Raw genomic sequence first — 20,353 nt, forward strand, 5'->3', positions numbered from 1 at the left:
CATGCGTATGATTGTTTGAATTTTGAAAACAGTCGCCTAGAAATCTATGTAATTATTTTTCAATAAAAAAGATCTTGTTTATATTAATTGGTTTCCTAAGATTACGTATTGTTAATTCAAATTACGGTTATGTCATTAATTTTTCAAAACGAATATACCTTCCTTCTATGGGGAAAAATAAAAATTCTGTGAATTTATAAATAAATGTATATTTCTGGAAAAAGTCATTAAATCGAAATATTTATTGTTATCCCCATTTTGCTATCTTGGTATAATTGATATTTATTTTCTAATAATATGAGATATCTCATAAAAGCGTACGTATCTTAATAAAATGCATATATTTCTATTTTCAAATATATTGCTGAATATGATTGAGCCAGATTAAATTTCCATTTGACATACTTTTCTCCAATAATTACTAAACTTATAAATTTACATTTAAATTTAGTAGCTCTGCGATTCGGTGTACATGATTTGTTGATTCAAAATCTACATTGCGTTGTTAGGTTCGTAATTGCAATAAAAGAGGATTATCTAGAAAAACTGTAACTTTGAGCATCATGTAGAAGATAACATATGAGGATAATTATTTGAAGCAGGAATACAAATATTCAAGAACATCATGTAGAAGATAATAAGATATTTCTAAACCAAACTACATGCAGAGACATATTGCTCGATCTTTCAGAAATTTAAAATTCTAATGGAATTACTTCCTAGGATGCTTGTTACTCATGGATTTATCGGAGGCGTCTTCACAAATGTTGTGATTATTCAACTGATTGTTTGCATGGTGTGACGATCCAAAGGAAGTATTACAAATGTTCTGAAAACATTAAAGATTAATTGAAAAACGATTTTAAATTTAGCACAACTTCAAAATTGTTGTAAACCAAGCCGTATATTAATATATACATTTACGGAAGACATATTACCTCTGATCTAGAATCCCACTCGGTAAGGGTTAAATCCGAATAACCCTGATCAGCGTGAACAACTGCTTGGTTGTTTTTAGGCAAACCTATAATTAAAAAGAATATATGGTTAATACAATACTGTTTCAAGATTTGATAAGTGTATATATTACCGAAAACATACTTATTTTTGAAGTCTTTGTCAGTATCAAACATAATTTTAGCGGAGTTGAAAGAGTTCGATATTGAAATAACACCTAAAAAAAACATAATCAAATTAAAAGATTTCGCATAACTTGTTAAGAGTTACAGACAACTTTGTGGACTATAAGATATTGAGAACTCACGTTTGAACTCTTGAATACGGACAAAGCGCATCAGACAGACAATGACAGATTCCATATGCTGTTTAATGTACTCAACGGTCATCAATGCATATTCTCCACATAGTGTACATTTAAGGTGAAAATCGCTTGAGCATTAAGAAAATCAGCGACGCATGTTAAAAAGATTTTTAAAATATAAGAAAAATATTAAAACTTACTTGGTATCACGTAGTGTAATCCACAATTTGCCGATTCTTTTGCCTTTAATTTGAACAAATTCAATACTCTCCACCGTGATAATTTGTCCAATAACATCTTCAATAACAACATCAAGAAATTACTAATAAAGTAAAACATGAATGTTTAATAGAATTAACCAATAAAAAAAACATACTGAAAAGAAGATTTCTGTTCACCTTGCCGTCCTTGATACGCTTGAAATCAGTCAAATATTTTTTAGGCACTATTGCTGGAAAATCATAAATATCATACGCAACGGTTGTCCGCCAGAAATAAATCTTCAATGGCAAAGAAGTAGTCCTAAAAACACCATGGTACTCTCTTAATAAAAAGCAAGTAATAGAAAGAGTTTTCCCTTCAATAAGAAGGCCCATGTGTTTTTCGAACATTTGTTCATTGCTGGCAGCCTGAATCCTTGATCCCTATTATGTCGAAGTTTTTATCACTATGTAGTTCAAATATAAAATCAAGATGGCATAAAAAATTAAGAGTTAGTAAATGACGTACCTCCTCATCAATTAAAATCATTTCGACTCTAAAACATGAATGTTTGTTAATCACTTTCCAGATGTAACATATCTTAGCCCTAACTTGCTGAATGGTAGTAGGATCTAATTTAGCAAAAGGAACATTAGGAGCTCTATATAGGCGTACTATAGAAATTTTGAGAAGAGGATGGTATTGTTTCGGCCTTTTGGTATGATGCTATATATATGGAAATCAATTGAGCTGAAGAAACCTTAAACTATTAAATTCAAATTAGAGAATATTCGTATTGTAGTTAGAAGAAGTAGGTATAGTTCGGGAAATGTTTTTAAATTCAAATATTCAAATGGAATGAATTGCCATAGATGAGCGGTAATTTAGATACAAAATCTTACTAAATAAATAGAATTTAATATCGAAATATTCTATATAAGTGATAAATAGTTTTTAAAAACCAAATTTTCAAAAAATTTATAAATGGGCTTGTATGACGTATAAGGCCAAATGGTGTTTTTAAAATACAGATAAATGGGCCGGGTCGGGTATAAAGATCCGCGTGTTTATCCGTTTATGATTTTCTCTTTTTTTTGTTTTTCTTTAAATCAGAAAAACTTGGACATAAATTACACATCAGCATCAGCATCCAATGAAATTGCGCAGAGCTAGCACCCTTGCCATGTCACATTTGACGTGGAATAAATGTCATCATTGACGTTGGCAAAGGAACTTTTCTAAGCCAATTAAACTATAACAAATCGGATTTTTTCATTAAACTACATTTTCATTTAATATATAGCATACTAACAAATAACAAATGATGATTATATTAATTTTTATGAAAATATAAAAATATAAATTTGAAATAGTTGAAAAGAAAAATCTGTGTGTTATTTGCAGGTATTCACCTAGTATATAGAAAAGACGAAGAGTAATTAAAGAGAAGATGAAATACTCTTATTTATAGTGCAGCTTCATTATCTACATTATCCCAAGTTCTCGATGTGGGACAAACCAAAAGGTGAAATGTTCCTACAGAATTCCTACAGTTTTTTTACAGATAATATTTCATCGAAATTAGGTAGAAAATTTCTGACAAAATATTCACCATCATAACGGTCAATTAGATCCTATTATTTTTCTTCCAAATTTTGACCAAATTGTCTACGAATATAAATATGGTAGGTTATTGGTAGGAAATACCCTACCATTTTTGACGCTTTATTTTCGTAGAAAATTTCCTATCAATTTTCCATCACTTCTATTTTTCGTCATAATTGCTTAGAAAATTAGTTATAAAAATTTCCTAACAAATATTTTGTCAGGATTTTCGTTGGAATATGAGATGTTTTTTTGTAGTGTTCTAAACCAGAAGAGTTTAACATGGAGGAGGTTTCTTAGTTTGGTCTGTTTCTCAGTTTAACATGGAGGAAGTTGCATTGTTTTCTTCGGTCTGTTTCTTTAAAGTGCTTAATTTATGTTTATTGCTGCCTCATGAATCTATGTTTGTCATGGTGGCTTATTATTGAGGGAATGTAATAACAATTTCAAATAAAAACATGTTGGATGGAAAGATCTTATATATAAAAGTTGTTCAACTCTCTCTAGCTGAGTGACACATCAGCGCTGGAAAGAGTGACACCTGTCCCAAAAATTATCTCTACTATTAATGCATAAACAAACTATAATTTAATTTTCATTATGCTAAAAATATTAAATCATCAGAATAATTTAAGCTAAATTTAAATTTAAATTAAACATCACAATGTATAAACAAAAATAATTTGAGATTTTAGTTTTGTCTACTCTTTTTTTTCTATGTGATTTATTTATATTAATTAATAAAGATAATTTATTTATAAAAAATAAAGAAAAATGATAAGTAATAAAACCAAAAATGAGAATAATAGATAAGAAAATTTCAAACAACTACTGAAGAACAAGTTTTTTAGAGTTAGAAAACCACAAAGCACAAAAGAACATTCATTAAACAATCGAAAAGAAAATAAATTATCAAAAATAAAGAGAAAAAATGACAAAATAGAAAAGAAAAAGAATATGATAACAAATAAATAGAATCAATGATATATGTGAAAACAAAACATGAATATGGTAAACTGCAGAAAATAAAAATGATCGAAAAACAAGTTATGAGATAAAAAATAAAAAAATAGGTTAAGAATTTCAAACAACTGGAGAATAAGTTTTGAGATTGCTAGATTGAGATTTCAAAATTATTGCTAGATTGAGATTTCAATAAAAAAAAGTTAAAAAATAATAGATAGAAATATTATTAGAGTCATAAAAATATTTAAAAAATCACAAAAAAAAAATTGACAGTTGAACAAGAAAATTAAAAATATAAGTAAAATATACGCACGGATTCTCTCCTAGTAATTATTAAAAAGTGAATTGGCCAATTTTTTTTTTTTTGAAATGTTATTACATTCCTGCAATAATAAGCCACCATGATAAACATAAATTCATGAGGCAGCAATAAATATAAATTAAGTACTTCAAAGAAACAGACCGAAGATTAATACTTCCAAATTACTTCCATTTTCTTTCGGTTGAATTCCTTCCAATTTTTTACGAAACATTACCTACATATTTCTTACGAATTACTCCTACCATTTTCTTACCATTTTTCAGATTTTGTAAAAAAAATGAATTTTATAAAATCAAATATTAAAATTATTTTCAGAAATTAAATTTCTATTAATGATGAATACTTATCAATTTAATTATTAATAAATAGCCTATAGATATATATATATATTAAGTAAATCATTTAACTAGATCGATGTTTTTAGTAAAATTATAAACTTTTTATAAGTATTAAGTATTGACCAAATGATGAACCTACTAATTAAAAGCTATATATATATACCAGTCATTATAAATATCTAGTTAAATATCTAGGCGAAAAAAATAATCAGCTTGAATATGTCAAATTTTCTCCATTAACAGTAGTTAATTTCTCATTTATTGCCTTAATTGTTTTAGAAAATAGTGGTGCCATTAAAAAATATATTTATTTGTTGCCAAAATTATATTTCTATCTCCGTTTTTGTCTCAAAATTAACTAAATAGATTTTTTTTACATACCCCCAATCTCCTCTTTCTACGTATGCCCACAATCTCCTCTTTCTATGTACGCCCACAGTCTTCTTCTTCTTCCACTAACAATCCTTATTGCTATATTATTTATGAAAATAGTTTCTGACATAGTCTTTAAAAATATAGGTTTCGAAAACGATGAATTCTCGTTCATCTTTTAAAACCTTTAGATGCATATATTCTCTCATTTTATATCCTCTTCTGTTCTGATTCTTTAAAATATTTTCTATGTTATTTTAATTTTTATACTCTGAACATGTTTACTGCAGTTTCTAGTTGGGTTTCTTATTGAATAAAAGGGCTAAAAAAATAGAAATGAAATAAGCAACAAGGAACCTTTCTTATTTTCGGCTTACAAAAAAGGGTTTCTACTGCCAAGTGTGATCAAATAGAGATTCAAAAAATTGTTCTTTAATGTCAGGTTCCTTAATGACAGGTGTCACACAGTGCAAGAGAGCAAGAGCCAAAAAAAGACTGACTCATTTCTCTTCTTCGAGGCAGTGAAACAATTTTTTCTTTTTTCATGAAACCCTGCAAAAAACATGATTTTAAGCAGAGTTAAATAAGTTTCTTAATTTTCATTTACTATTAAAATATTCATTAAGAAACCTTCATATGGTTTTTTCATTACATAAAAGTACCCCAAAAAAAAATTCTCTTATACTAATGGTTGTTCTAAAGCCAGTTAAAATTATCATGGATTTTTTCAGAGATTTATAATTATGTTATTATATTTTGAATTTTGTAGAATGAAGATGTATTCATACACGATCGTAACTCAAATGATTTTCTAGACGTGGAGAACTTATCCTTATTTTACAAGTGGATGAAGTAAAGAAAACAAGAGATATTGAAGTTTTGAAGATGAAGGAACAATGTTCAGAATACAATGGAATTATGAAATATAAAAAAATTATAGTTTGATTGTGATCTCAGTTCTTAACTTATCAATTTTTTTTTTGTGATATCAATTTTTTTAATTTATATTCTGATGTATTTTTGTTTTTAAATTTTAATTCTTATCTTATCAAGATCTTAATAGATAAATATTTTGTTATAAAGAAAATAATAATTAATTAATAAAAAAATACGAATATAATTTAAAATAATAAATTTGTCATTAATCAAATAGTTATTTCAAAAATAATTATTAGAATCACTTATAAAGATTGATTTTAATTTTAACATCAATTACTTATAAATGATACAAATAATAACATCATTTATATTAACTGATGCAAAAGTTAACATCAATTATTTGCAACTGACACATATTAAAATCAATTACAATATTTATGACAAGTGAAGTAAAATATTTGCATTATCACTTTCAAAGTCACTTTTATAAATGATGTAAGTAATGAAAATATTTAAAATAAGTGATTTTAAACACACTTTTTGTAGTTAAGTTATTGTAAGGTGAAATAATTATTGGTGTAAGTTATAATTTTTTTTTAATAATGATGAAAAAGATATTAAGAAAAAATTGTTAACGAATGAAATTCACTTTTTTTTTTTCTTTCTCAACAACTATTTTTCATTATCCAATTTAATTTGTTCATTACATCGGTTTAATTTATCAACAGAACTACAAAGAGATTTGTACCCAACTTGGAACTTTGATAATGTTTGACATCGAGATGAACAAGTCCAGAATTTTTTTTTTAAAAAAGATGAATGTTAAAATATCTAGTAATATTAAAAACTGTATAACATAAACTGATTTAAAAAAAAAATATTCCATGCATATGCTATACAGAATAGTGATAAAAGAACACTATTAAATATACTACAAAATGCGTTTAGCATCATCTTTTACTTTTCATGGAAGCTTGATCCATTCGATAGTTTTTTTACCGGTATGTGGCCTTTCAAAGAAATGTTTCATGTAATCCGAATATACAGTGCTCTTGTACAATGGTTTCTCACCATTCTCTAGCACCTCAGCTAGTGGCTCGATAGCAGAATCATTATTCGGTCCACAGTAAAACGCAAACGAAATCCGGCTAAGAAACTGATTAGCCATCACCACATGTTCCACGCTCTTGTACCGATCGTTGCTCAAAATCTGTAGTATGTCTCCAATGTTAACCACAATTGCTCCCCTAACTGGAGGGACATGGAGCCACTTGTCACCGTATCGAGCATAAAGGCTGCCTATTATGTCGTCTTGGAGAAGAAGCGTGAGGGTGTTGATGTCGGAGTGACGACCAGTTCCTACGGCGAGCTTCGGCTCGGGACACTCGGGATAAAAGTTGATGTTCATCCTCAAAGTTCCCATTAGGATTTGTTCTTTGGAGTGGTCTATGCTTGCGTTTAGATTGTTCATTAGTATTTCAAGAATATTCTTACCTATTGGCTTCATCCTATGAGAATGCTTTACAACTTCGTCCCTGCCACATATCCATATCCTTGTTAAAACCTTCATCTACATTAACTATTCTTATTTCTTTACACGTAACTTCAACTGTTGTTATTTACAAAAACTAACAAATATATATAAATTTTAAGGAAAGATGAGTGATGGTTTTTTTTAAAGACAAAAAACCCCAAAACATTGTTTGTGTGGACAATTTGCTTAAAAACTAGGTTTTCGATTATATAAGAAGACGATATTCCAAAAGTTTCAATGGCCATAAAATCAAATTTTGAAAAAACTAAAACCACAAGGCCTAGATTTATAAACCTCTGAAATTTATCTAACCAAATAGCTAGTACGTATACCTGCACACAGAAGGCCACGTGGCAGCAAAGTCGACCAAGTGGGGACGAAACTCAAACTTGATAAAGTCCCTCCACTCCAACTTAGCCTCCTCGTAAGGATTGAAACTTGTCATGTACCAAGCCGTTTCCGACACCGAACTTCCTTTCCAATATCGTTTCTTCTCCTCCGCCGGCAAATCGAAAAAGCCACGACCAGCAGCTCTCAGCTCGTTTAGCTCATCCACCGACACTCCATGGTTCACTATCTGAAAAAACCCTAACGTTGCGGCTGCCTCGCAGATCTCCTCCGCAACATTTGGATTTTTCCAGTCAGAAACGTCTATTACCGGAATCACCGGTGATAATAAACCGTCTTTTCCTTTTCCGGTTTCTATTATGAGTTTCTCAGTGGTGACTCTATTCTCCGGAAGTTGAATGTATCGTGAGGGCAATGTCTTTGGGGATATAACGTTGACGAGACCTTTCACTCCGTTACGTTGGTTTACTACGAAATCAGTAACGGCGACGTCGTTGAGTCTGTTAGGAGGCATTTTCTTCTTCTTCTTCTTCTTTTTTTGTTTCTTTTGTTCTTAACATGAGAATCTATAATGAAAAGGCGAGTTTGAATTCTTTCTCCTAGTTGTTAATATATAGATCAATAGATGCATGCATGATCATCAGTTTGGTTAAAGAAATATTGATTGATTGCATGTCATTTAATTTGGACAGCTGGGCAACACGTGAATCACGTTCAAGAGGCCCACGACGAAGCTTAGGTGATGTATATTGTACGTAGTGTAATGACACGCGACACTGTTTTTCGTCTGAAAGCATGTAGCGATCCCCTTCCTCCTCCACGTACACTCAGAACTACGTACACCATTTAGGATTACAAGTTTTACTCATAGTATTACCTAGTTGCTCTTGGCAGTTATAGTACTCCTCATTTCTATTTCCAACCACTGCTGTTTATAATAGATTTACAGTAATATTTAAGACAAAAAAATTTCGTTCTATATTTATAAGCAAAAAAATATAACATTTCTTTTTTTTCAAGGATATTGATGTTTTGACAAATAAAAAAATAACATGGTAAGATGATTATTTGTAATCTATTAAGATCTCGATGGTTTTAAATGTGGATACAAACCTAATATGGATTTGGAAAAGCCTATCAACTGGAGGAAGCCCTCTCGATGGCCTCAGCATGAGACCAGAACCAGTAATGCCGTCTCCACCTTGTTCTGCTTGCAGCAAAAGGGCACTTCTTCTTGCCAATAAGCGAAAGAAACGTCTGATCAAACCTTGTCTCAAAAGGCGGAAGAGCAGAAGAGCGAATCCTGATCCTGAGGACTAGTAGTCATGACGTTTCCAATTTTTTTGTTTCGCTTTAATCTTATATAAATGTGTTTTTTCCTCTGTTGGTGGCAACCCTTTTTTTTGTTTGACATGGAACATCCCAAAAGTTGTTTAGGTTCAAAGATTAATCCCACGAGGTTTTGCAATTGGGTGGAAATATTCCAAATTTGAAATGCGGTTAGGTGGCAAGGGGACTCAAACCCAAGACTCTCCCATTTAGAAATTACCACTGGGCCAAGGCAACTTGGTTGGGCAACTCTTTGGTCGTACCATTCCATTCGCATGGATACGTGTTACTCTTTCCTATGATGTTAATAGTTGTTTTCGTTTTCTTTTGTTTGGTGTGCGCAAATAGTTTTGGTTATTTTGTTATGAAAAAACTGTTTTTGATTGATTGACATGGGCACAAGCTTATTACACAGCTCATTAAATGGAAGCATTAAGTTTATCTAAAAACTTTTTTTGAAACACATGTGCTCGATATGATATTATTGTTAAGGGGATCAACTTGGAAAAGCTTATCTAAAACTTCCGGAGTATCACTTGTGTAGTTGTAGGTAAACTCTGTTTAACTACAAATGTGATACTCAAAATAATGTCATTGATGGTATTTTTTTATTTCCTTCTGCACGTGATCGTATAGCGTTAAGAAAGTAAAGAGGATGTAAAAGGTTAGCAATACACAAAGCCATTGCAGAAAATGAGTATGGGAAAAATGATGTGATTGTCACTAGATTCTAATGGATGATGATGATTCCACGGCCATTTTGATCTCGTTTTTCCACCCGTCCATGTTTCTTGAATCTGTTGGCCTAGTGTTGGGTACGCTTTACTGTTGGGTAGGATTTATAAAGTTAATTACGAATTCAATTGCCAGAAACAGTGCTAATACTTTGTTGAGCTTAATGGACTTAGATCATTTGGGCCTCGGAGGTTGTGTGTTGGGCTTCTAAGGGTGAAGCTGGAAACGACGTCGCCTAGCTCTGGTCTTCTTCATCTCGGATAAGTCAAAGCCGACGTTAAGTTGCAAAGGATTTAAGGTCAACGGTGAACGGCGTCTTCAAGCATCGGTATACTTAGCTGGCTTGCGAGAGTGTATCGTGTAGAGTGAGAGATTTCTTTCTTGTAGAGAGAGTTCTAGTGAGAGAGTGAACAATCTGTAACAAGTGAGAGAAAATCTCGAGAAACTCTGTAATATTCTCCGACGTAATGGATTTTCAGGAAAGCGGTCCCGGCGTGAGTAGGCTGCAGTCGCATTGACGGTGGAGGCCGAACACGTTAATTTCTTGATGTTGTTTTTTATTTTCGCAAGTTCAATCTAGTTCTTAATTCAAATTAGAATCGTGATCGGAATTTAATCGGCGACTTCATAGAAGTGATCGGAGATGGTTTACCAACAAGTAGTATCAGATCCAGGTTCCACAGCAGCTCAGCGATCTGGTGCGATGTCGTCGTCATCTAAGTACGATGTCGATAAATTTGATGGATCTGGTGATTACCTAATGTGGCGAGAAGGATTGATCGCTCATCTTGAGCTTCTCTGTCTCTACAAGCCAAGCATCATGGATCCAAACAAAGCGAAGGCACTACAAGAAAACAGGTTTTTAGCGACGAACAAATCAATCGCAAATCAGTCGCTATAAGTGGTTTTGCGACTGAGTAGTGACTAAACAAATTAGTCGTTAATTTAACGTCACTAAAATAAAGAATCGCTAATCAGTCGCAAACTAATGACTAATTCGCGACTGCTTAACGACTACGTCATTCAGTCGTTAAATAGTCGGCACTTAGTAGTTAATTTAACGACTAATAAGTGACTGCAGTTATGACTAATTAGCGACTTTTGATTCGGTCGTCGGAACGTCGTGTAATGCAGTCGCTAATTAGTTGCGAACTTTGTGACCATTTTGCGACTGCTTAGTGGTCGTGAAAATTCAGTCGCAAAATAGTCGCAGTATATAACGACTGAATCATGACTACTTTGCTTTCACTTTAGCGACTGTTTGAAGACTGATATCACCAAAAACGTGATGTTTTGTTATGGTTTAACGACTGATTTCTGACGAAGTCGTCACTACTTTACGACGAAGTTGTGACGAATTTGCGACTACATAGATCAAACGGATTCAGGTTTGGTAATCCATTATATTTCCTATTTTCATTTGATCAAATTTGTTCATTACACCAAAAAGCTAAACTCGAAATCAAATAATTAGAAGAACTTGTAAAAGCAAATATATATTACATTAAACATAGGCATTGTTCCAAAATACCAAAATAGACATTGTACCAAAACATTGTGATCAAAATACCCAAATAATACATAGCATATCATTGTGATAAGTTCTTAAAGAGAATAAAGGAGCAAAGAAAAACAGAGGCCAACCAGAACCTACGGAGTTGTAGAGTGATTAGGTGAAGGCATTGGATTACTTGAAACTTGATTTGCAGCCACAAAATCTAAGAACCCTGGATCAGTTTGAGTCAAGTACCTTTCCACCAGAGCTAACTTGTCGATTCTGGCTTGTTGCTCAGCAGAAACTTTGAGAAGCTCTGCCTCACGCCTTGAGTTCTGATCTGCTTGTTCTTCTATTAGGCGTTGAGCTTCTTGAAGCTGCTCCTCGAGACCCTTGTATGTTGCCGAGGTTCCTGGGTACTTCCTTTTTCCAGTCGTTTGTGAGAGGCTTCCAATTCCATAAGGAATGCCTCTTTCATTTGTGAAAGTCGCCTGCAAAACAGTATTAGAATAACAGAACTGTCAAAATCCAAAGAATAAAAGCATATCATAAAAGACAATGTAAAAAAAGTATTTACCTGAAGAAAGAGTTCATTTTCCTCTTCTACGGACAGCACCACAGGCGGTGATGTACCATCTGAAGTCTCGGAATCTACCCCAAGATCAGCCATCTTTTCTTCCAGTTTCTTCTTATACGCTTCAGCCAGCGTCTTGGACTTTCGGTCTACAAAAGTGCCATCCGATTTTGTATGAGTCTTGATGAAAACTTCACCAAGACTCACCGGCCTTCCAAGTTCTTCTTCCTGCAATGAAAAAAAAAGTCAAACAAAAGAGTTTAAAGATGTATAGACATAAGTGATGAATGAAAAGGGAAGAGAACTAACCATCTCTTGTTGGATTTGTATGTACGACTTCTGGCCTGAGAAGTGGACATGAGGTCCAAGACCATCACGTTCAGACATCCTTGCAGCTGATGTAGTGGCACTCTTTTCCTTGGCTTCTTCAGTGTTCCAGTATTCATTCATTTGTTTCCAGAGAGTGTCGCCAATCCAGTTGGGCTGCTCCCGAGTAGTCCTTGCCTTGCTCACCATATCCTTCATCCGATTGAGACAAATGCTCTCAAACTTTTCTTGGACAACACCGGTTACTAATGGATCCCAGGTGTGTGTTTTCTACATTAGAAACATAGAAAATGGTATTAGCGAGTGAAAAAAACAAGTCAAATTAATCAAAGGAGAAGAAACGATGAAGTCTTATGCCACAAATGCCTAAAATGCCTCAAATGAATCAAATGAGTAGAAGATCTTTTAAGCGAGCCTAAACTAAGAAACATCTAATCTAATGCCTCAACTAACTCAAAGAATGAAATGCCTCAATAACTTCAAATGAAGCAAACAAACAATTGCTATAAATAACTCAAACGACTCAAACAAACAACTGCTTCAAATGCCTAAAATGACTGAAAATCATCAAAGAAACAAATGAGAATAAGAATGAAATACTTACCGAAAATTCAATGAAGTACCGTTCTTGTCTCTCTCGAGGCACACAGGTCCAGCTGTAAAAGGGACCGTCGAACTTGTTTGTAAAGATCTTGGTGATCTTTCGGGTAAGTTTAGATTTGTCCCGACCAAACCTACAAAGTCAGATACAAACAAGTTACCAGTTATCAAAACATACATAATTGTTACCTAATCTAAGCAACGAATTCGCATACAACACCTAAAATCAAGTTCCAAACCTAAATTTGTAAACTAAGCAATGAAGTCGCATACCATGTTGAAACCTAATCCGAGTTCCACACCCAATCAAGTTCAAACCTAAACAACTAAACTAAGCAATACAAGCTGAAAATGAAAGCATTACCATGTTGTATTAGGCTTCGGTAAAGGAGATAGCACTGTGGTGAAAGCTTCCCTTCCTGGTTGTGTAAGAAAAGCGTTCAGGATTCTCTGATGGTCAGGAGCGAGATCGGGGCTGAATAGAGCTTCTTCACCGTCGTTGTGGCCTTCATGGGAGTGCGAGTAAGTCCCTTCAGCATGCGGAGATGTTTCTTCTTCAGAGATTGCGGCTGGTCGGTGTTCGGAGTTATGGGAGCTTCGGGGTTGAGGCGGTTGAGTCGACGGAGCATTAAGCGGCAGAGAAGAGCTTTGATGTTGGCTGCGGTTCTGGAACAGATGCGTCGGTGGTGGATAATCTCTCACCGAGATCGACGGTGCCCTCTCCGGCTGAAGCAGTGGTGGAGACTGGTTAGACGGCGACGGAGTGAAGGCGTATCGACTTGGGAGAGGCATCTTTGCAGTCGATGCCTTTCCACCTCCTCTTCCTTTCTTCGAACGACGAGTAACCATCGGTTTGTGGGTTTCGGATCGGTGGAGAAGAGAGAAAGAGTGAAGATAAGAGAGAATCGGTGTGGGTTAGAATTTAGAATCGAAAAACAGGTTGAGAAGAGAGAATCGGTGTGAGAGAAGAGGCGGAATGATCGAGAGAAGAGAAAGAGGAATTAGGGTTTAGTCGTTTAGATCGACTAGAGGGAAGAAGAAATTTTGTTAAGTGTTAGTGGGCTTAGGATTTAGTTAGTGGGCTTCGGGTTAATTTAGGGTTAGTGGGTTAATTTTAGTTAGTGGGCTTAGGATTTAGTTAGTGGGCTTCGGGTTAATTTAGGGTTAGTGGGTTAATTTTGGTTAAGTATGGTTTAATTAGGTTTTATGGGTTAACCAAATTTTAATCTGGTTTGATATGGTTTAGTTTTATGGTTTAATTTTGGTTTTAAGATTAATCTTAATCTGGTTTAATTTTGATTTAGTTAAATTGATAATATCAACTAATATCAAATGATTTAAACAATTTAAAAAAAAAATGAAATTGGTAATGTTCATCTTAATCTTCATCATATTATCAACTAGTTTAAACAAAATAATTAGTAAGGTTCATCTTCATCTTCATCATCATCTGAGGATGATAAGTTACACTGAAATTCATCAGCTGGTTCTGCATCTTCAACATCAAAATCAAGATTTATGGAGTTTACTCCGAGTACTCGATTATCGACCACAAGATCCTCAATTGTAGTCAGCATTATAGCATCATCATTTACTTGTTGTAAAAGAGTTGGTTCTTTCTCTTCATAATCTCCATTAATGTTTCCTCTTGGATTTACTTTTACCACGTTCAACCACAATTGCTTCGGTTTCTTTCGGTATGGATAGGGAATATAACAAACTTGGTCAGCTTGAGAAGCTGTGGAAGATCAGCAAAATAAAAATATTCTTTCAACAAAAAAACATATATATTTTAAGTATATATATATATATATGTATCAACATACCTAGGATAAATGGTTCGTACTTATTGTATCTTCTTGATGAATTAACGTCAGTGACGCCACCATTGTTTCTTCGTGTGCCTCTACCAATAACAGGGTCATACCAATTACATTTAAAAAGTGTAATTTTCAAATTTACCATTCCCTCGTACTCGAGTTGTATGATATCAGTTAAGATTCCATAGAAATCGGCTTCATCAGATGCATCCGTATAATTTTCTCCTTTCACACATATCCCATAGTTACAGGTTTTTCGGCCCACACTATGCTTCTGCGTATGAAACAAATATCCCCTAGTGAAGTAGATGGGCCACGTTTTAGCCTTATTCACTGGCCCATGAATTATATCTTGAACCCAAATTGGAAAAGAATTCGTGGTATTCCAGTAAGTTACCTGCATATATATACATGAATGTTATCGCTTTTAAATTAGATAGTATGCAATATACATATATATATATATATATTGCTATATGTATATGAATTAGAGTTAAGCATATATAATCTTTCACCCATGCTGGATATTCGGCGGCTCGTTTTGCAGCGAGATCTTTTGTGAAAAGATCTGGAAATTTTGCACATATATAATCTTCAAACATTCTGTACAAGACAGACACATACATGTTTATATGAGAACTCATGTGGAATCTAGTAAACATGTTGAATCTAATAATGTTAATTCTATATACTTCTCAAATGGCTGAAAATATTCGCAATTTCGCAAAACATATGCATGTGCAATTTGATGGTCTTCTTCTGAAAGCCATATTTCGTGCATTTGCCCACTAGGACGACCTATATGAGTAAATATAGCAGGAACTCCAGGGACGGTAAAGATTGGGACTTCACCTTCATTGAATCTTGTTAGCCTGAACAAACAAGACAAAAGTTTTATTAGTAGAATTTGTTATCTTCTAACCCTATAATTATTTATGAATATAATGAGGACATAACCTTGATTTTGTTTGTATATGTGTGGCAAAATAATGCTCTGTAAAATAAGCGATCTCGTCATTGATATATGATTCAACAATCGATCCTGACGCATATCATTTGTTCTTTGCTTTTGCTTTCAACTTCTTGAAAAACCTTTCAAAAGGATACATCCACCTATACTGTACAGGCCCTCCAAGTTCAGCTTTGTATGGCAGATGTATAGGCAGATGCTCCATTACATCAAAAAATGATGGTGGAAAGTTTTTTTCCAAGTTGCATAGGATTAGTACTATGTTTCGTTTCATAATTTGGACGCGATTTTTTTGCAAAGTTCTAGAACATAAGTCACGAAAAAAACATCCAATCCCTACAATATTTCAAATAAATTAGTTAGTTTGTTTATATAGTAATCATATTGTAGAGATATAATTGCGCAAAAGAATAGGTTCGTACCTGATAATGCAAGGTGAACGTTCCGATCTAGGAGTTCTGCAAAGATAAACGGAAGTAACCGCTCCATAAAAACATGGCAGTCATGACTCTTCATACCAGAAAGTTTTCCCTTCTCTATATCAACACAACTAGCTAGATCAGATGCATAACCGTCTGGGAATTGTACCGCTTTCACACATTCTAGTAATCTTCTTTTGTCAGCTTCTTGCAATGTGTATATAGGAAAAGGAGCTGCACCATTACCATTAACATGTAAGTGTGCCCGATCACAGAATCGTTGTATATCCAATCTTGACTTGATTGTGTCTTTTGATTTACCCCCCACACTCATAAGAGTATTCATGATGTTGTCAAAAAAATTCTTTTCTATATACATCACATCAAGATTATGCCAGAGATTAAGGTCCCTCCAGTACGGCAACTCCCAGAAAATATTTTCTTTGTGCCAGTTGTGCCACTTACCATATCCAGCCTTCTTTTTTTCATGACCATTTCCACCGCACTCAAATGTTCTACCAGGATTCACAGATTCTATCCGCTCAGAATATATTTGCTCAGCAGTCAAAGACTCTGGTGGGTAGTCACTCATGCCTTTACCCTTCAAAAAGTCTTTTTTATTTTTTCTTAATGGATGATCTTGTGGAAGAAACCTTCTGTGACAATCAAACCAACATGTCTTCCTTCCATTAGGGAGATAAAAAGCCTTTGTATCTTCCATGCAAATTGGACAAGACAATTTACCATGAGTAGTCCATCCTGATAACATACCGTATGCTGGAAAGTCACTTATCGTCCACAGCAGCACAGCTTTTAAATTAAAGTTTTGTTTCAGGGACACATCATATGCATTCACTCCAGTAGACCATAGATCTTTTAACTCATCAATAAGAGGTCGGAGGAATATATCAAGACTGGCTCGTGGATGATTTGGCCCTGAATTCAATATTGTCAGGAACAAATACTCTGTCTTCATGCACATACCAGGAGGTAAATTATATGGGGTCAAAATCACAGGCCATAAAGAATGATTACGAGACATGCCAAATGGATTAAACCCATCTGTACATAATCCAAGATAAACATTTCGGGGTTCTTCAGCAAACTGAGGATGTAGATCTTGAAAATATTTCCACTCAGCAGCATCAGAGGGATGTGACATTTCTCCATCCTTGGCTTGGTGTTCATCATGCCATCTCATAGCCGCTGCTGTCTTCTCGCTCTGATACATTCTCTTTAATCTATCAGCTATAGATAGATACCACATACGACTATATGGTATTCTGGTTCTTGATCGCCGTCCTTCCTTGACTTGCTTATATCTTGGTGCTTGACAAAATTTACAGTTCTCCTAATGTTCGTCCTCTTTCCAGAAGATCATACAATTGTTGATACAAACATCAATTTTATGAAAAGGAAGGCCTAGGTTTCCCATCAATTTCTCTGTCTCGTAATGAGAACTGGTTGCTTGATTTCCATCTGGTAAATACTCAGTAAACAATGCGGCCCATGAATCCATACATTTTTCACTCATATTATAATCTGCCTTATTTTGCATGAACCGAGCAGCTAAAGATAACTGTAAATGCCCTTCATGACAACCATCGTATAATGGTTTTTTCCCAGCTTCTAACAAGTCGTAAAACTTTTTGGGATGGTTACGTACAGGTTCTTCTACATTTTCATTACTCTCATCTAGACAATAGCTATCATCTTGACGAAAATTATCACAAAATGCATCATTCACCATATCCACATATCTATCTTCAGCTATATTATCCATTTTTTCTTCACTCCCACTTAGATGACTGTTATTATAACTAGTTCCATAATCCATAGTTATTTCTTCCCCATGCTTATACCAAACATAATAATCTGGCATGAACCCTTTACTATATAGATGATTCCAAATCTTACTCCCCAACAAAAACTTGTTGTTTTTGCAAACACTACAAGGGCAGAAAAATTTACCACAATTGCTTTGTGTTATAGTCTGATTATTTGCAAAATTCATGAATTGCTCCACTCCTTCTATAAACGCATCCGAAAAATTACCCGTCTTTTCATCGATTCGGTTATACATCCAAGCTCTAAAATTATTATAATTATAATTTTCAGACATTTTGGAAATTAAAATTATAACTCTCTTTCTATTATAAGAGTTTTTTTTTTCTTAACTCTTTTTTCACCTTTTTTGTAAGAAATATTTCTTACAGCTAAAGGAATTTTATAAAGTAACTACCAAAATGATAGCAAGCATACTAATGAAGTAGAACGTAGATGGGATCTCAATATATAGAAAATTTTGTGACTAATATGCGACTGTTTTGTCACTATATTGCGACTGCCAACGGTTCGTCGCGAAAAACCGGTACAACCACCCTAAAACGTATTACACGTGTTAAATAATACCGACTCGCCGCATATGTTGCAAATTAATCGCAACTTTATCGACGTTTTAGCGACTGATTAATCGTGACTACATATTAGTCGCTAATCCATCGTTAGATAGCGACTAAGAAGTGACGACATTCGCAATCACTATTTAGCGACATTTTGGCGACTGATTTTCTGCAGTTGTAGGGTCGTCGTTAATCAGTCATTAAGTAGTCACAAAATTTAGCGACTACATTATCAGTCGCAAACCGTAGTCGTTAATTAACTGTTTTCTTGTAGTGAGGGGAAGGGAGCTAAAGATGGAGATACATGGATAGATTCAAAAGGTGATGACGCAGAAGCCTGGCAAGAAGCGCGGTTGTGTTGAGTCTTACAAACACCGTCCTCAGGAAAGTCGTCAAAGATCAATCGGCAGACGGTATGTTGAATCAACTTGATGAACTATATAGCTCAAAGTCTCTTACAAGTAGAATTCATCTGAAGAAAAGGTTATTCGGTTTTAAGTTGCATCATAGTCTTTCATTAGAAAGAAATGTAAATGAATTCTTGAGACTTATTGCTGATCTAGAAAATGCGGAAGTAGTAATCTCGGATGAAGATCAAGCAATAATGCTGTTGATGTCCTTACCTCCAATGTTTCAGAGTTTAAAGGATACTCTGAGATACAGCAAGGTCACCTTGACATTGAAAGAAGTTATCTCTGCGATCAAGTCAAAAGAGCAAGAATCAGGCTCAAATTCTAAGGAACAGAAGGGAGATGCAGAGAGACTCTATGTCAAAGATAGACTTATGTCTAACTGGGCCAAGTCGGATAAACAAAACTTTCTCAGAAAAATAAGAAGGTGAAGTACAAGGATAAGACTAAGAAAACCTGATGGATCTGTGGGGAAACCGGGCACTTCAAACTGCAGTGTCCCAAATGTTTTAAAGATGGTATGAAGAATCAGCAGCAACGCGGTGAATCATCATTGATAAACGACTCTGGTGAAGTTAAGGTTGATATGTTGTTTGTTGAAGAGGTTCTGAATATCACTGTAGCTGATCTAGAGACAAGATGGGTCATTGACTCTGGTTGTTATTTTCATATGACATTGAGAAGAGATTGGTTCCTGGACTTAGATGAGAGCAGGTCTGGGGAAGTTAGGATGGCCAATGATACGGTATCAAAGGTGAGAGGTATCGGTTCTGTGAAAATCATTAACGAAGATGGATCACAGGTCATTCTGATTAAAGTCAGGTTTATACCTGAGATGAAAAGGAATCTGATGTCTCTGGGAACTTTGGAGGAGCAAGGATGCTCGTATTGTTCCGAGAATGGAAATCTCAAGATTAAGAAGGATGGCAGAGTGGTTTTACAAGGCAAGAGACATCAGTCCTTATATTTCTTGTGTGAAAAAGGGAAACTACAAGAAGGTGGAGCTTGTACAAATGCAGTAAGAACTGATGATACTCATTTGTGGCACAGCAAGCTTGGACATATGAGTCAAAAAGGACTCAATTTATTAGTCAAGAGAGGATTACTAGACGGTAAAAAGGTTTCTCAGCTCAGCTTCTGTGAAGATTGTGTTTTCGGTAAAGCTCATCGGCTAAAGTTTGAAACAGGGAAGCATATTTCAAAGTGTCCTCTAGACTATGTGCATTCGGCTCTGTAGGTTCATCTTATGTACCGAAGTCATTGGGAAGCTGTCAGTATTTTCTGAGTATCATTGATGATCATAGCCGTAAGGTGTGGGTTCAGTTCCTTAAGACTAAAGATGAAGCGTTTCTTAAGTTCAATGAATGGAGGATAATGGTTGAAAACCAGACAGAGAGGAAGCTTAAGAAACTTAGAACAGATAATGATCTTGAGTTCTGCAATATT

The 20,353-nt window shown here is 34.3% G+C and overlaps 2 protein-coding genes across 2 annotated transcripts; both read right to left on the bottom strand.

Moving 5' to 3' along the window:
* Positions 1-6,782: 6,782 nt before the first annotated feature.
* LOC18026257 (feruloyl CoA ortho-hydroxylase 1) lies at positions 6,783-8,390 on the bottom strand. Its single transcript, XM_006409206.2, has 2 exons — positions 7,811-8,390; positions 6,783-7,479 (listed from the first exon to the last, which is right to left on the bottom strand). Exons 1-2 carry the CDS (start codon positions 8,338-8,340, stop codon positions 6,909-6,911), a joined length of 1,101 nt encoding a protein of 366 aa, XP_006409269.1. The 5' UTR covers positions 8,341-8,390; the 3' UTR covers positions 6,783-6,908.
* Positions 8,391-14,759: 6,369 nt separating this feature from the next.
* LOC112089929 lies at positions 14,760-17,326 on the bottom strand. Its single transcript, XM_024160796.1, has 6 exons — positions 16,561-17,326; positions 16,158-16,329; positions 15,399-15,578; positions 15,222-15,309; positions 14,849-15,103; positions 14,760-14,792 (listed from the first exon to the last, which is right to left on the bottom strand). The coding sequence occupies exons 1-6, from the start codon at positions 17,324-17,326 to the stop codon at positions 14,760-14,762; spliced, it is 1,494 nt and encodes a 497-aa protein (XP_024016564.1).
* Positions 17,327-20,353: the final 3,027 nt, after the last annotated feature.

This window comes from Eutrema salsugineum, unplaced genomic scaffold (genome assembly GCF_000478725.1).
Source record: "Eutrema salsugineum unplaced genomic scaffold, Eutsalg1_0 scaffold_11, whole genome shotgun sequence".
NCBI lineage: Eukaryota > Viridiplantae > Streptophyta > Magnoliopsida > Brassicales > Brassicaceae > Eutrema > Eutrema salsugineum.

Coding starts and splice junctions, on each gene's coding strand:
- LOC18026257 (XM_006409206.2), bottom strand. CDS start 8,340: ATGCCTCCTAACAGACTCAACGACGTCGCCGTTACTGATTTCGTAGTA. Junction 7,480..7,810: donor ACGTGGCCTTCTGTGTGCAG/GTATACGTACTA, acceptor GATATGTGGCAG/GGACGAAGTTGTAAAGCATT.
- LOC112089929 (XM_024160796.1), bottom strand. CDS start 17,326: ATGTATCAGAGCGAGAAGACAGCAGCGGCTATGAGATGGCATGATGAA. Junction 16,330..16,560: donor AAAAAAGAAGGCTGGATATG/GTAAGTGGCACA, acceptor GTAATGGTGCAG/CTCCTTTTCCTATATACACA. Junction 15,310..15,398: donor TATTTTCAGCCATTTGAGAA/GTATATAGAATT, acceptor TGTCTTGTACAG/AATGTTTGAAGATTATATAT.